This window comes from Rhinoraja longicauda, chromosome 3, assembly GCF_053455715.1.
Source record: "Rhinoraja longicauda isolate Sanriku21f chromosome 3, sRhiLon1.1, whole genome shotgun sequence".
NCBI lineage: Eukaryota > Metazoa > Chordata > Chondrichthyes > Rajiformes > Arhynchobatidae > Rhinoraja > Rhinoraja longicauda.
This window is the reverse complement of record NC_135955.1, coordinates 36,036,749-36,051,607: the sequence shown is the minus strand read 5'-3', so window position 1 is coordinate 36,051,607 and position 14,859 is coordinate 36,036,749. Positions and strand designations below refer to the sequence as shown.

Here is a 14,859-nt window from a genome sequence, read left to right as displayed (position 1 = left end):
TTAAGGGACAGAAAGTAGAGAATGGAGATGAAGATTTATTTCTTTAGACTACAGGAAGAAAAATGGTAGACACAAGGAACTGCAGATGCTAATTTACAAAAAGAGGCACAAAGTGCTGGAGTAACGCAGTGGGTCAGGCAGCATTTCTGGAGAGCATGGATAGTGATATTTTGGGGTGGGACCCCTCTTCAGACTAATTGTAAAAGCTAAAATGAGAGATGGAAGGTAAGTGGGATTGATCTTATAACCAAATTTGTACGATGAATGATAAAATTCTCCCAGTACACAATGCAAAGGATTCAAAGAAGTTACCATACAAGAGGCCATAAAAAATTAATGCAGCAAGGTGTGAAAAGAAATGGAGAGGGGCAAGTGTACTAAAAGTGGTAAACTTCAAAAGAGATTAGAGACAGAGATAGCAGATCTTATTGAAACATATAAGATAATTAGGGGATTGGACACATTAGAGGCAGGAAACATGTTCCCAATGTTGGGGGAGTCCAGAACAAGGGGCCACAGTTTAAGAATAAGGGGTAGGCCATTTAGAACGGAGATGAGGAAGAACTTTTTCAGTCAGAGAGTGGTGAAGGTGTGGAATTCTCTGCCTCAGAAGGCAGTGGAGGCCAGTTCGTTGGATGCTTTCAAGAGAGAGCTGGATAAAGCTCTTATGGATAGCGGAGTGAGGGGGTATGGGGAGAAGGCAGGAACGGGGTACTGATTGAGAGTGATCAGCCATGATCGCATTGAATGGCGGTGCTGGCTCGAAGGGCTGAATGGCCTACTCCTGCACCTATTGTCTATTGTCTATTGTCAGACCATGTCCACAAAGGTTGCATCATGTCTTATGCCAAATAGAATGACATCGTATGCAACACATCACATCAACGACCAGCACATGACTGCACAGGAACTCCCCACCTGTTCTTCCATTGAATTAAGCACTGTCTTTTTGTCCAAGTTTTAGGCCTTGCTGCGAGTTTAATCTCCCCTGCATTGTAAACTACTGCTGCACCTTTTGCCCCAGCCCCACGTCATGTCCAAGTCTGAAGTTGAGAGTTGGTAGGTGGTGGAAGGTGGGGAGGAATATTATTTACCATGCAGCTGCCCATGTCAGAGTATGATCCCTTTGAATTTGTCAACCGGCTAGCTGAAACCTCATGCATCAAATCTCAAGGTGGTTCAGGCCACCATTTGAACCATCCTCTGGGGTAGTTCAATTCATCCCCTGAATGTGCTCCATCTTCCCTGCAACCTAGGGATAGATTTATCTCCCATGTTGAACTTGGACCTCTCTGGGAGATCTTCCCTGACTCGAGGAGACTGGTGGATAAAAGGACTGGAGCAACGCAGTGGGTCAGGCAGCATCTCTGGAAATCGTAGATCGGTGACTTTTCGGGTTGGGACCCTTCTCCAGATTCCAGGACAACTCTAAAATCTGCAGATTTTAACTACAAAGATTTGGAACTACAAGTGACGAGACAAGTAGAAAAGGCCGAGATGTAGCAATTGGGATCTACAGGCATAGAGTCATGGAGAGATATAACAAGAATACTAAACCAACATTAACCCCTTAAAAAAAATCTTTATGTTATCATCAACTCCCCCCCAGATTATATTGATCATCTGCACACCAGGCCAATTAACCTACCAACCCATGTGTCTTTGGGATGTGGAAGGAAACCAGATGACTCTGGGGAAACCCAAGCAGCCACAGGGAGAAGGTGCACCCGAGACTAGGATTGAACGACAGGTGGATCGCAGGAATAGTAAGTACTGCACTTGGAAACACAAGGGAGGCCTCCATGGTGTCCGGAAACGTGGCTGGTGGGCAGGACTACAAGTCAGACTGAAGCACAGGGGACTACGACCCCCTCTCGCTACCATCCTACAAGCCAATGTACAATCACTGGAAAATAACGTGGAGGACTTAAGGTCAAGGCTGCTTTACCAAAGGGAGCTGAGGGAATGCTCTGTGTTCTGTTTCACAGAGACATGGCTCACCCCCTGCTCCCCAGACTCAGCCGTCTAGCCTGAAGGTTTCTCCATCCATCGTATGGACCGTATGCAGGCATCTGGGAAAGGGAGAGGCGGGGGTGTCCGCCTCATGGTCAACTCTTCGTGGTGCTCAGACGTGTCAGTTCTGTCTAACCCCTGCTCTCCGCACTTGGAACATCTGGCGGTGAAGTGCTGCCCCTCCTACCTTCCGAGGGAATTCACCTCCATCATCCTGACCGCGGTTACATCCCACTCCAGGCAGATGTCCATCTAGCATTGGAGGAGATGCACACCGTGGTCAACAAGCACCAGACAGAGTACCCCGAAGCCTTTACCACCATAGCCGGGGACTTCAACAAAGCCAACCTGAACAAATCACCCCCAAACTACCACCAACATGTCGCCTGCAGCACCAGAGGATTAAACACCCTTGACCACTGCTATATGACCATCAAGGATGCCTATCACTCTATCCCTCGCCCTCACTTCGGGAAATCCGACCATTCAGTGCTGCACACAGGCAGCAACTGAAGAGCGCACCCCCAGCAGTGAGGACTGCGCAGAGCTGGTCTGGGGAGGCAGAGGAACAACTACGGGACTGCTTGGAGTCAGTAGACTGGGCAATGTTCAAGGACTCGGCAACGGACCTGAACGAATACGCCACAGCCGTTACAGACTTCATAAGGAAATGTGTGGAGGACTGTGTTCCTACAAAAACCTTCCGAGAAAAATCAAGAGATCCGCATTCTTCTGAGGACCAGATCCCAGGCATTCAGGTCTGGCGACGCAGAGGTCTATAAGAAGTCCAGATACAACCTTGACAAGGCCATCAAAAAGGCCAAAAGGGACTTCCACTCAAAGCTGGAGGATGAGGCGGATGTTCGACAACTGTGTTAGGGTTTGAATGTCATCACCTCCTACAAGGCAAAACTAGGAAGCAGCTCAAGTAACAGTGAAGCATCACTCCCTGACGAGCTCAATGCGTTCTCCGCATGCTTTGATAGGGAGAACATTGATGTACCTCCCGAGCCCCCCATATGCCCTGATGGTATTACAGTCGCAGTCACAGAGGCCGACGTCAGAAGATCCTTCAGGGGGATTAACCCTCGGAAAGTGCCTGGACCTGATGGTATACCCGGTCGAGTTCTCAGAACCTGTGCAGACCAACTGGCTGGAGTTTCTGCAGACATTTTCAACCTCTCATTACTGAGGTCTGAGGTTCCCACCTGCTTTAAGAGGGCATCAATAATACCAGTCCAAGAAGAATAAGGTGATGTGCCTCAACAACTATCGACCAGTGGCACTAATGTCTGTGGTGATGAAGTGCTTTGAGAGGTTGGTTATGGTGCATATCAACTCCTACCTCGACCCACTACAGTTTGCCTAACCATCACAACAGGTTAACGGAGGATGCGATCTCACTGGCACTCCACTCCGCACTGGACCACTTGGACAATAAAAACACTTACGTCAGGCTGTTGTTTATAGACTACAGCTCGGCATTCAATACCATCATCCCCTCCACGCTGGTTACCAAGTTCACGGAACTGGGTCTCTGCACATCCCTCTGCAATTGGATCCTCGACTTCCTCATCCACAGACCGCAGTCTGTTCGAATTGGCAGAAATACTTCTTCCTCATTAACAATCAGTACAGGAGCACCTCAAGGCTGCGTGCTCAGCCCCCTGCTCTACTCACTCTGTACTCATGACTGTGTAGTTGGACATAGTGCGAACTCCATCTTCAGGTTCGCCAACGATACCACCGTTGTTGGACGAATTACAGATGGTGATGAGTCAGAGTATAGAAGTGAGATGGACCGATTGACCAAATGGTGCCAGCACACCAACCTGCCTCTCAATATCAGTAAAACCAATGAACTGATTGTGGAAGAGGAAGGATGAGGACCCACAATCCTGTTTATATCAATGGTGGAGAGAGTCAAAAACTTCAAATTCTTGGGTGTGCATACTTCTGAAGATCTTTCCTGGACCCAGCACACTGATGCAATTATAAATAAAGAACATCAACGCCTCAACTTTCTGAGAAGATTAAGGAGATTCGGCATGTCAAAGAGGATTCTCTTGAATTTCTACAGGTGTACTGTGGAGAGCATATTGACTGGTTGCAACATGGCCTGATTTGGCAACTTGAACGTCCAGGAGAAGGGATTTATCGGAGTTGTTGCCTCAAAAAGGCAGCCACCATTATCAGAGACCCACATCATCCTGGTCACTCATTTCACCCCTGCCTTCGGGAAGAAGGTACAGGAGCTTGAAAACTGTACCGTCCAGGTTCAAGAACAGCTTCTTCCCTACAGCCATTAGGCTATTAAACACTACAACCTCAAATAAGCCCTGAACTACAGTACAATAGACTATTATTATTATTATTATTGCACTACTATTCTTTGTTTTTTGAGTATGTGTGTATGTGTGTATATATATATATATATATATATATATATAGGTCTATATAGAATTGTGTGTACTTGTGGGTATGTGTATATATACACTAAACTTTTTTTTCTCTCTCGTTTATCATATTGTTTACAGTGTACTATGTTTACATATTCTGTTGTGCTGCAGCAAGTAAGAATGTCATTGTTCTAGCTGGGACATATGACAATAAAACACTCTTGACTCAACTTCATGCATCAATGAAATGGACAGCCTGCTGATTCTAATTACGGAGTCCCCAATGTAAGATGGGCATTCTGCACTAAAGCTTTGCAATTATAAGGTTCCCATCTATACTTTGTTTGCAAACTGTTCGTGATAAACGGACTTTTAATGAAGGAACATCCTTGATAATAAGCATGTGTGTAAAGGAGTCAATGAGGGAAAATCAAGAGCACCCAATTTTCCCCTCTCGTGTTCAAAATAACTGGGAACTAATTCTAGTGCTTCATCTGCTACGGATTAACTGCCCACAAACAGGTGCTGGGAATGGGGCCTTCTCATCCTTATGTCTTGATATTATATCCAAAAACTGTGATTCTTCCCCCAGGACAATTATAAGTTTAGGTTTGATACAAAAGTTAATCTATCACTTCTCATTATGAAGCCGCTGAAAGTAGTAAAATATATTTTTAAAGACATGCACACTTGTTCGCATTTCAGTTTTCTCACTTCCTCAATTTTAATTCAACCACAGAACAGATTGTTTGTATTTTAACACTGTCATTATAAACCGAGGCTTGGGTCGGCACTGCTGCAGTTCCAAATATTTTGTGTCTTGAATCAAGACCAGAATTGTAACCCATAACACCAATCTTCTGACCAAATTCCAATGCTTCACCAGGAACTAGTGTACCTCCAGTTAACAGTGTTCCAAATAACATTGGCTTATTTTTTCATCTAAACCTCAAATGCAAAGTTATGTGTTATCCTCAAACTTATAAATCCAGACACGACACGATTATCAAAGACTAATAATCACCAAGTGAATTATGGTAGGGACAGTATAGTTAACATGAGATGCACATATTAGCAGATTCATTGTGTTTTAATACGAGTTACTGTGGTCTTCAATTTAAATCCCATATTGTTGTTAAAATAAAAATCAACACAACAATTCAAAATTGTAAAGAAGATGGTTTAGACCTACACTCCAATTGGTCCCATTCCTGGTCCACCACCTCCATGAGGGATACAGAAAGTTTTATGCAGGTTTAAGTGAGACACGTCGGATCCATAGTCACCAGGACGACAGAGGCCCACCTGAAAGATTGCACCATTAGGGGATAGAGTACGTACATCAAAGACCTCTATAACGATATCCTTATCACAGGTGCCGAGAAAAGGACAAAGGGTAGAAAATCACCAGTGGACATTCATAGAAACATAGAAAATAGGTGCAGGAGGAGGCCATTTGGCCCTTCGAGCCAGCACCACCATTCATTGTGATCATGGCTGATCATCCACAATCAGTAACCTGTGCCTGCCTTGTCCCCATATCCCTTGATTCCACTAGCCCCATAGAGCTCTAGCCAACTCTCTTTTAAATTCATCCAGTGAATTGGCCTCCACTGCCTTCAGTGGCAGAGAATTCCACAAATTCACAACTCTCTGGGTGAAAACGTTTCTTCTCACCTCAGTTTTAAATGGCCTTCCCATTAGACTGTGGCCCCTGGTTCTGGACTCCTCCCCCCCCCCCAAACATTGGGAACATTTTTCCTGCATCTAGTTTGTCCAGTCCTTTTATAATTTTATACATCTCTATAAGATCCCCTCTCATCCTTCTAAACTCCAGTGAATACAAGCCCAGTCTTTCCAACCTTTCCTCATATGACAGTCCCGCCATCCCAGGGATTAACCTCGTGAACCTATGCTGCACTGCCTCAATAGCAAGGATGTCCTTCCTCAAATTAGGAGACCAAAACTGCACACAATACTCCAGATGCGGTCTCACCAGGGCCCTATACAACTGCAGAAGGACCTCTTTGCTCCTATGCTCAAATCCTCTCATTATGAAGGCCAACATGCCATTAGCTTTCTTCACTGCCTGCTGTACCTACACGCTTACTTTCAATGACTGGTGTACAAGGACACCCAGGTCTCGTTGCACGTCCCCTTTACCTAATCTAACACCATTGAGATAATAATCTGCCTCCTTGTTTTTGCTGCCATAGTGGATAACCTCATATTTCTCTACATTATACTGCATCTGCCAGGCAGCTGCCCACTCAATCAACCTGCCCAAGTCACCCTGCAACCTCCTAACATCCTCTTCGCAGTTTACACTGCCACCCAGCTTTGTGTCATCTGCAAACTTGCTAGTGTTACTTCTAATTCCATCATCCAAATCATTGATATATATATAGTAAATAGTTGTGGCCCCAGCACCGAGCCTTGCGGCACTCCACTCGCCACTGTCTGCCATTCTGAAAAGGACCCGTTTATTCCTACTCTTTGCTTCCTGTCTGCCAACCAATTCTCTATCCATGTCAATACCCTACCCCCAATACCATGTGGTCTAATTTTGCTCACCAACCTCCCGTGTGGGACCTTATCAAAGACTTTCTGAAAGTCTAGATACACTACATCCACTGGCTCTTTACTTTTCGGCTCAAGCTACGAGAATAAGTTTGGGTAGAATTTTCATCTGTTGTGAATAAATTCAGGTTTGGCAGATGCTAGCCCCCTCTACATCTTTATGGTGGCAAAACACCTCAAGATTGATTCAGGACAGCAATAGACCCCTCCGCCCAAGCCTACCTTCAAGTATCCATCTACGCTGATCTTATACTGATCCATTGGCATCATGTTCGGTGGAAACATTGTGTTCCTGTGCTGATCCCGTTTTATGTTCTATGTTCTATGTTCTAATCCCTTTTTATTCCCTCCATATTCCCATCAACCCATAAGGCCGATCATAGGTATATTATCATACAAAATTTCACACTTCATCCACATTTTAATATTTGGAGCTTCGGACTTCAAAATGTCGCCCTATTGTCCTGCTTTCAAACTACTGGCAAGGTCCTGAAGGTGCACTGATGAACCCAGACATAAATCATGGAAATAAAGGGTTATGAGTCACTGAAGTTCTGCAACCAATCCAAATCAGGAAGATAGGTCTATGGCTCTCTGCAGGATAGGACATAAACGTATGTTGTGTTCTGATAAAAACTTTGCGGAGATCCACATAAAGGATATTACACTTGTATGATTGCAACTATTAATTTAATTTTTGTAAGGTGAGATTCCATTGAAGCTCCAGTCCATGACAGCATCCTACAGAGCAGTGTCACTTGTAAGGATGCCATTGCATTTTGTGTTAATCGGGTTATGTGCAAATTATAATCATGATGGGCATATCCAGTTCCATCACCAATTCCCACTCATGCAGGTTAGAAGGCTCAAGTCAGCAACTGGCTGACATGGCAAAGTCCAGTTACTCTAATCGCATTTATTGCAATAGAAATGGAAAATAAAATGATACAGTGCTTCAATGTGAACCTGGCACCTTGTAAGCTGCTTCTAAATCCTATTCTAAAATCATTCATGATCGAACCAACATGATCAAAACTCCTTGGCTCGTTGATATAATTTTCAATTTAAAAGGGGTGCAATGGGCAGCCCATGTTTAAGACAATGTGTATGAACAGGTTAGAGCTGTACAAGTACATCTCTCTTCCAGGAAGTCTCCATGACGATATCAAACTGCTAATATATCAACGACCTTACTATCAATATTGGTTTAGGACAAGGAACACAGCAAGCATTGGCAAACAAATGTTTTTTTACTGTGCAGGATTTCGATTTAACCAGCTTATATTTTAAATTCCTAGATATCATGTATAATTATGATAATGATAATGATTTCCCATCATTAAGGTGGGCCGAATGGCCTGTTTCCACGCTGCACATCACAATGATTCTGAAAGATGCACAATTTATAATCACTGGTCAAGGGATAGAAAGCCACAACACTCCCACGATCCATCAGAAGAAGGATGGTTGTGGTGATGACCTGAATTTGAAATCTAATATTCTGTACTGCAGATGTACATCTAAAGCTGGGGGAGGGGTGGGTGGGGGAGGTGGGGGGTGGTTGAGGACGCAACTCCAGTATTGGCTCTGAGTCTGGGAGTGTTTAAAATGTAAAAATACATTTTTTAGAATGTGGGTTACCACTCCCAGGCTGAAAAATCTCAAATTCTTAAACTTGTATTTTCTATCTATAAACATCCAGATGATGGAAGTGCCAATTTTCCTGATATACAATCAGCAGCAATAGCACTGAAAATAGTAAGCTGTCTGGTGTAGCAGCTTCATTTTTGCTTCTATACACAAAATAAGTTTTCGAAAAGAAGTTCTCCAAAACACTTGACACTAGTTAGCTGCCACTTGCTGTGTTGTACTGATGTTGATAGTTACAATGCATCTGACTCAGTGGCACTATAAAAACAGTTATATTACTCACCTGCGCATTCATGTTTGCCCCGTCTAGGTAAACCTGTCCCCCGTGATCATGGATGAGGTCACACACGTCACTGATATTCTCCTCAAACACTCCGTATGTGGATGGATAGGTGATCATTATGGCAGCCAGATTATCTTTGTGCTTGTCAACCTTGAACAGAAAGTACAAATGAGCTCTTTGTCACTTCTTTGCAGGCATAAATAAACAGCGATTTGAACAGATTCAAAATGTGTGCTCAGGATTACTCCCACACTGCAAAGACGTACAAGTTTCTTGGTTAATTGGTTTTGGTAAAATTGTAAATGGTCCCTAGTGTGTAGGATAGTGCTAGTGTACACATTGATTGCTGGTCGGTGTGGACTCGGTGGGCCGAAGGGCCTGTTTCGGCGCTGTATCTCTAAAGTTTGAAAGCAATGGGACTAAAAGCTTGGTCAAGAGGGATTGTTTTAGTGACCAAAGACAAGGAGTGTTGAGGGATGGAAATTAGGATTTAAGGACTTTAAAGTATGGCCAACAGTGGTGGAGTGAAGGAAATCGGAGCTTCACAACGCACCAGATTTGGAGGAGCAAATACAGCGTAATGGCTGTAGGAATCTACAGAGGTAACCCCAAAGGGTTCAAGCCAAAGGATAAGAGTCTTAAAATCAGAGGTTTGCTGTACTGAGAGTCACAGTAGGTTTGTGTAACTGAAACTGAAAATATGCGGATGGAACGATGGAAGGACAGTTCATCCAGCTGTACAAATGAGGAGAGATATAAAACGTGAATTGTATGATCGACTGTGTCAAAAACATCTGACAGGTTGGGAGGGAAGAGCTGTATTTATTTTTATGAGGGATGATTAATATTAAGCAATGTGAGGGGTTCATACAAGTTGCTATAAAAGAGGATAGGAACCCAGAGTCTTGGCAAGAGGTAGTTGTAACTTTGGACTTTCCCCCAGTGCTAACTAATGTATAAACTGGCTGTTCTAACTGCTGAAAAATACTAAACTGCATTCATTTTGTTGGATTGATCCACTGCTTTTTTAGTAACTCTCAACATGGGAACCCTCTGACAATGCCACCATTTGATATGAGAAGCATCATTTTGTGAGTGATGAGAAGCATCATTTACAGTGAACATGGTGGTCTGGTTAAGTCACAAAACCTGGACTAATGTACTTGAAACACAAATTCAAATTACATCAAGATAAATGGGGTTTGCAAGAATAATTAATGACCTGGGATAATAGGTAGCATTAGTAAAGGTAATAAGGAAGGGCTGTAATATCTCTCTGGCTCGCTGATGTCCTTTGAGGCTACATAATTTGATGTCCAAAGGTAACAACAGAGCCATTGTGAGGCAGTTGACTCTGAAATGCCCATGGAAATACCTTTGCACGTGGATAGGAAATGGCGGCGCTGCAGTCCGTTTGTCTTTTTTGTTGTTTTTTGTCTTAATTGTAGTGTTTAGATGTGAAGTAGAGCTTTTTGTGGTTGTGTACTATGTGTGGGGGGGGGAAATCTGTAAAATTGGCTCTTCCGAACGGAGACCCGACATTTTTTTTCTTGGCCGTGTCTCCGTTCACGCTGCGGCCTACCATCGGCCAAACACCTGGAGCTGGCAGCCTGCAGCTGGGACCACCTGGGGCTCTGGTTCGCAGAGCCCGCGGACCGGACTTACCATCTGCGGAGCTGGCTGCCTTCGGAGGCTGTGGTGGCGCTGCGAGTGCGGCTGCGACCTGCCTTCGGAGGCTCCGGCGCGGGCCGCGTGGATATCGGAAGCTCGCAGGCCCCTGGGTGGGGGCCGACATCGGGAGCTCCGGCAGTGGCAGCATCTTCGCCTTCCCCGAATCGCGGGGCTTGGGCCGGCCCTCTGCGGACCTTTCACCGTCCGGCGCGGCCTCAAATAGGCCGCAGGATTTTCTCCGCCCAGCGGGGGCTTCAATGTCAGGAGCCCCGACCGCCCCAACGTGGCAACTTCAACAGCCTGACCGCGGGCGAAGACGGCAGGGGAAGAGAAAAGATATTCTGGCCTTCCATCACAGTGAGGTGACTGGAGGAGACTCACTGTGATGGATGTTTCTTTTTTTTGTTTTGTGTTGATTTGTGATTGTGTGTGTTATTGCTTATTTTTATTGCTCTTATTGTAGGACTGTTGGGTAGCGGAATTTCGTCCAAAAGACTTGTTTTTTTGGATGACAATAAAGGTTAATCTGATTCTGATTGGCACTCAGTTCAAGAACAGTTTCAAGATGATCAATAACTATCAACTATTTCAGCAGTGTGCACATTGTGAAGAATATAAAGATGTGTTATAAAGAAAAACATGCAAAGGCTAAGACCATTATGCATTAGAAAATGCACTGCATTTTTTAAAAATCCAATGTAAAATACAGGATATTTGCAGCCCATTTTGTCTGAACAGACAGCTCATTAACAGGATTTTCACCACACAAGTTATAAACGCATGAATGTCAGAACATAAAGAAATCGAGAGTTGATCAAGGCAATACTTTGCAATTTTCCCAGCACTTCACACAGTATGAGTCACAATAACACGAGAGATTCTGGAGAAGGCAAACAGATATTTAAGTTGTTTTTGATGAACACAATGGGGCAATTAATGTGCAGGTGTAAACTGAAATAAAGATTTGAAAGATCCAATATGCAATCATTCCCTGTGGGTGAACTTTTAATTGTTCAATTTAGATTATACTCAGTTTGTTTCGAAAGGCATGGGAATGACAACACAACAGAAATCTGAGGAAGTCCTCAGTGAGACGTGAGTACTACCTTTGCAGGCTGAATAGAACAAGAAAGAACAGCTTTGCAAATTAGTCTTCCATGCCTAGGCGTTATTTCTCTTACATTCCTATTAAAAGGATTTTTTTTTGCTAAATACTGCTTTCTATCAGATCGTTGGAATCTGTGCCTGCACAAGAATTTTTATTTGTCAGCAGCAACTTAATTTGGCCATGTCTGCCTCTGACATTTACTAATGCTCATACCAGACAGCAGAATGCCTACTGAATGAGTAGGCAACTTTTCGAACTTTTCGAAAGGAGACAGGCTGCTAAGTTACACTTGTGGAATGTCACAACTCTGTGAGACTGAACAAGGTGTTAAATATGAGACTATCAATGCAAACACTTTGCATTAACAGCAAAATCAATAGATACAAATGATTTTGCATTAACAACAACATTAATGATTTGGACGAGGGAATTGAATGCAACATCTCTAAGTTTGCGGATGACACGAAGCTGGGTGGCAGTGTTAGCTGCGAGGAGGATGCTAGGAGGCTGCAGAGTGACTTGGATAGATTAGGCGAGTGGGCAAATGCATGGCAGATGCAATATAATGTGGATAAATGTGAGGTTATCCACTTTGGCGGCAAGAACAGGAAAGCAGAGTATTACCTGAATGGTGATCGATTGGGAGAATGGGAGATGCAACGTGACCTGGGTGTCATGGTGCACCAGTCATTGAAAGCAAGCATGCAGGTGCAGCAGGCAGTGAAGAAAGCGAATGGTATGTTGGCATTCATAGCAAGAGGATTTGAGTTTAGGAGCAGGGAGGTTCTGCTGCAGTTGTACAGGGCCTTGGTGAGACCGCACCTGGAGTATTGTGTGCAGTTTTGGTCTCCGAACCTGAGGAAAGACGTTCTTGCCTTAGAGGGAGTACAGAGAAGGTTCACCAGATTGATCCCTGGGATGGCGGGACTTACATATGAGGAAAGACTAGATAGACTGGGCTTGTACTCGCTGGAATTTAGAAGACTGAGGGGGGATCTTATAGAAACATATAAAATTCTTAAGGAGTTGGAGAGGTTAGATGCGGGAAGATTGTTCCCGATGTTGGGGGAGTCCAGAACTAGGGGTCACAGCTTAAGAATAAGGGGGAAGTCTTTTAGGACCGAGATGAGAAAACATTTCTTCACACAGAGAGTGGTGAGTCTGTGGAATTCTCTGCCACAGAAGGTAGTTGAGGCCAGTTCATTGGCTATATTTAAGAGGGAGTTAGATGTGGCCCTTTTTGCTAGAGGGATCAGGGGGTATGGAGAGAAGGCAGGTACAGGCTACTGAGCTGAATGATCAGCCATGATCATATTGAATGGCGGTGCAGGCTCGAAGGGCCGAATGGCCTACTCCTGCACCTATTTTCTATGTTTCTAATTCAAATCATTTTGCATTAACAGCAATACACTTACATTGCAAATCATTTTGCATTGAAACAGAGATATCAATCAATGCAAAAAATATCAGTGTAAATCTAAGTCAGCCAGTTTGTAGAGTTAATAACCCACCCTTCACTGAAGAATTAAACTTGGTATTGCATTCTATGACGGTGCTGTAATGCAGTAGTCTGTGTGTATTAAATTAGTGCTTTAACCACTGATAAAGTTTTAGGTGGCTCAGATCACTTGCTCAAAGAGCATTGATTTCCCCGATTGATTTCCCCGACAGTAGATGGCAACAGGAACTATCAGCACAATCCAACATTCTCAGGTGCAAAGCTGCTTGGACTCTAAGGCTGGCATTTCAGACATCGTAATTCAGTGATTGATTCCAAAAACAATGAGTGAGATGGGTGGTGGAGAAGTGGACCCCAGAAGATCCAAAATGCAGCACAAAGGATCAAGCTAAAGTAACAAAAACTGTGAATGTCAAGAATGAAAAACAATAAAAACAATGTTATCGCAGTTTGGACTTTAGACTTCAGAAATACAGCACGGAAACAGGCCCTTCGTTCCACCGAGTCCGTGCTGACCAACGATCATCCCCATATACTAACACTATCCTACACACTAGGGACAATTTACAATTTTTACCAAAGTCAATTCACCTACACACCTGTACGTCTTTGGATTGTGGGAAGAAACCAGAGCACCCGGAGAAAACTCACATGGTCATAGGGAGAACGTATAAACTCTGTACAGACAGCACATGTAGCAGCATCGAACCCGGGTCTCTTCAACTGTAAGACCGCCCCCGGTCCTGGGAACGGTCATTAGTTTTCACAGTATCAGCACAGTATCAGTATTTCTGGTATTTACATTTTTTAATGTCAGATTCTCAGAATTCCCAGTTTTCACTTTTTAGTGAAGGGTGGTATTAATGGTCTCTGCCAAGTTCAATACTTTCTACCAGTTATTCTGTGGGCGTGGTGTTATTTCACATACCATTGCCTTTAAATGTGCAACATCTATGTTTCCATTCTTGTCCACTTCAACTGGCTGGATTTTCATCCCTGCCATCTGTGCACTGGCTGGATTAGTGCCATGAGCTGATTTGGGAATAAGGCAAACCTGGATCGAGGAGGAAAGGAACAATTACATGGTGAAGATCAAAAGCCAATCAGCTGCTCAAAATCTTTTCAGCAAATTTGGTTAAAACGCTTGATACTCCCTACACTGAATCAATACCAGTGTTGACTGGTGGATTGTGCGCAGGCTAAGCAGGAATCTGTAATCCTTTGTGTAAAAGAGCTCAAGAAATCACAAGCTACGGTAAGTACACGAGCCTCCATTAAACTGTAACTTTTTGTGATCATACCAAGTAGAAAGGATAAGGAAAAATCCTTGACATCTTTATTTTAACATCAGAGTAAACTAAAGTGAACAATATATGTCTAAAATAAATCCATTGAAACTGAAACATTGCTCCACAATGCATTACTGCTGTTTCAAACATTAATCTTGATTCAGTGTTTAACAGAAATGCCCCAGTCACTGGTTCAATGTGGAATCAGCTTAATCTTGTATCGTGTCTTGTGTTAATAGCTTATCCAACTGGCAACAAAAAAAATTAACTTAGAAAGCTGGAAAATAGGTGCAGGAGTAGGCCATTAGGCCCTTTGAGCCAGCACAGCCATTCAATATGATCATGGCTGATCATTCAGAATCAGTACCCAGTTCCTGCTTTCTCCCCATATCCCTTGATTCCATTAA

General features: G+C 43.7%; 1 protein-coding gene across 2 annotated transcripts in view; it reads right to left on the bottom strand.

Moving 5' to 3' along the window:
• The window catches only part of gldc (glycine dehydrogenase (decarboxylating)), a 120,456-nt gene that overhangs the window by 21,046 nt on the left and 84,551 nt on the right, over positions 1 to 14,859 (bottom strand). For both annotated transcript variants that reach the window (XM_078395931.1, XM_078395929.1), the window contains exons 17-19: positions 14,092 to 14,217; positions 8,926 to 9,075; positions 5,605 to 5,717 (exon numbers count right to left, since the gene is read on the bottom strand). In XM_078395931.1, the coding sequence (XP_078252057.1) occupies positions 5,605 to 5,717; positions 8,926 to 9,075; positions 14,092 to 14,217 (389 nt within the window). The remainder of the gene's footprint in view (positions 1 to 5,604; positions 5,718 to 8,925; positions 9,076 to 14,091; positions 14,218 to 14,859) is intronic.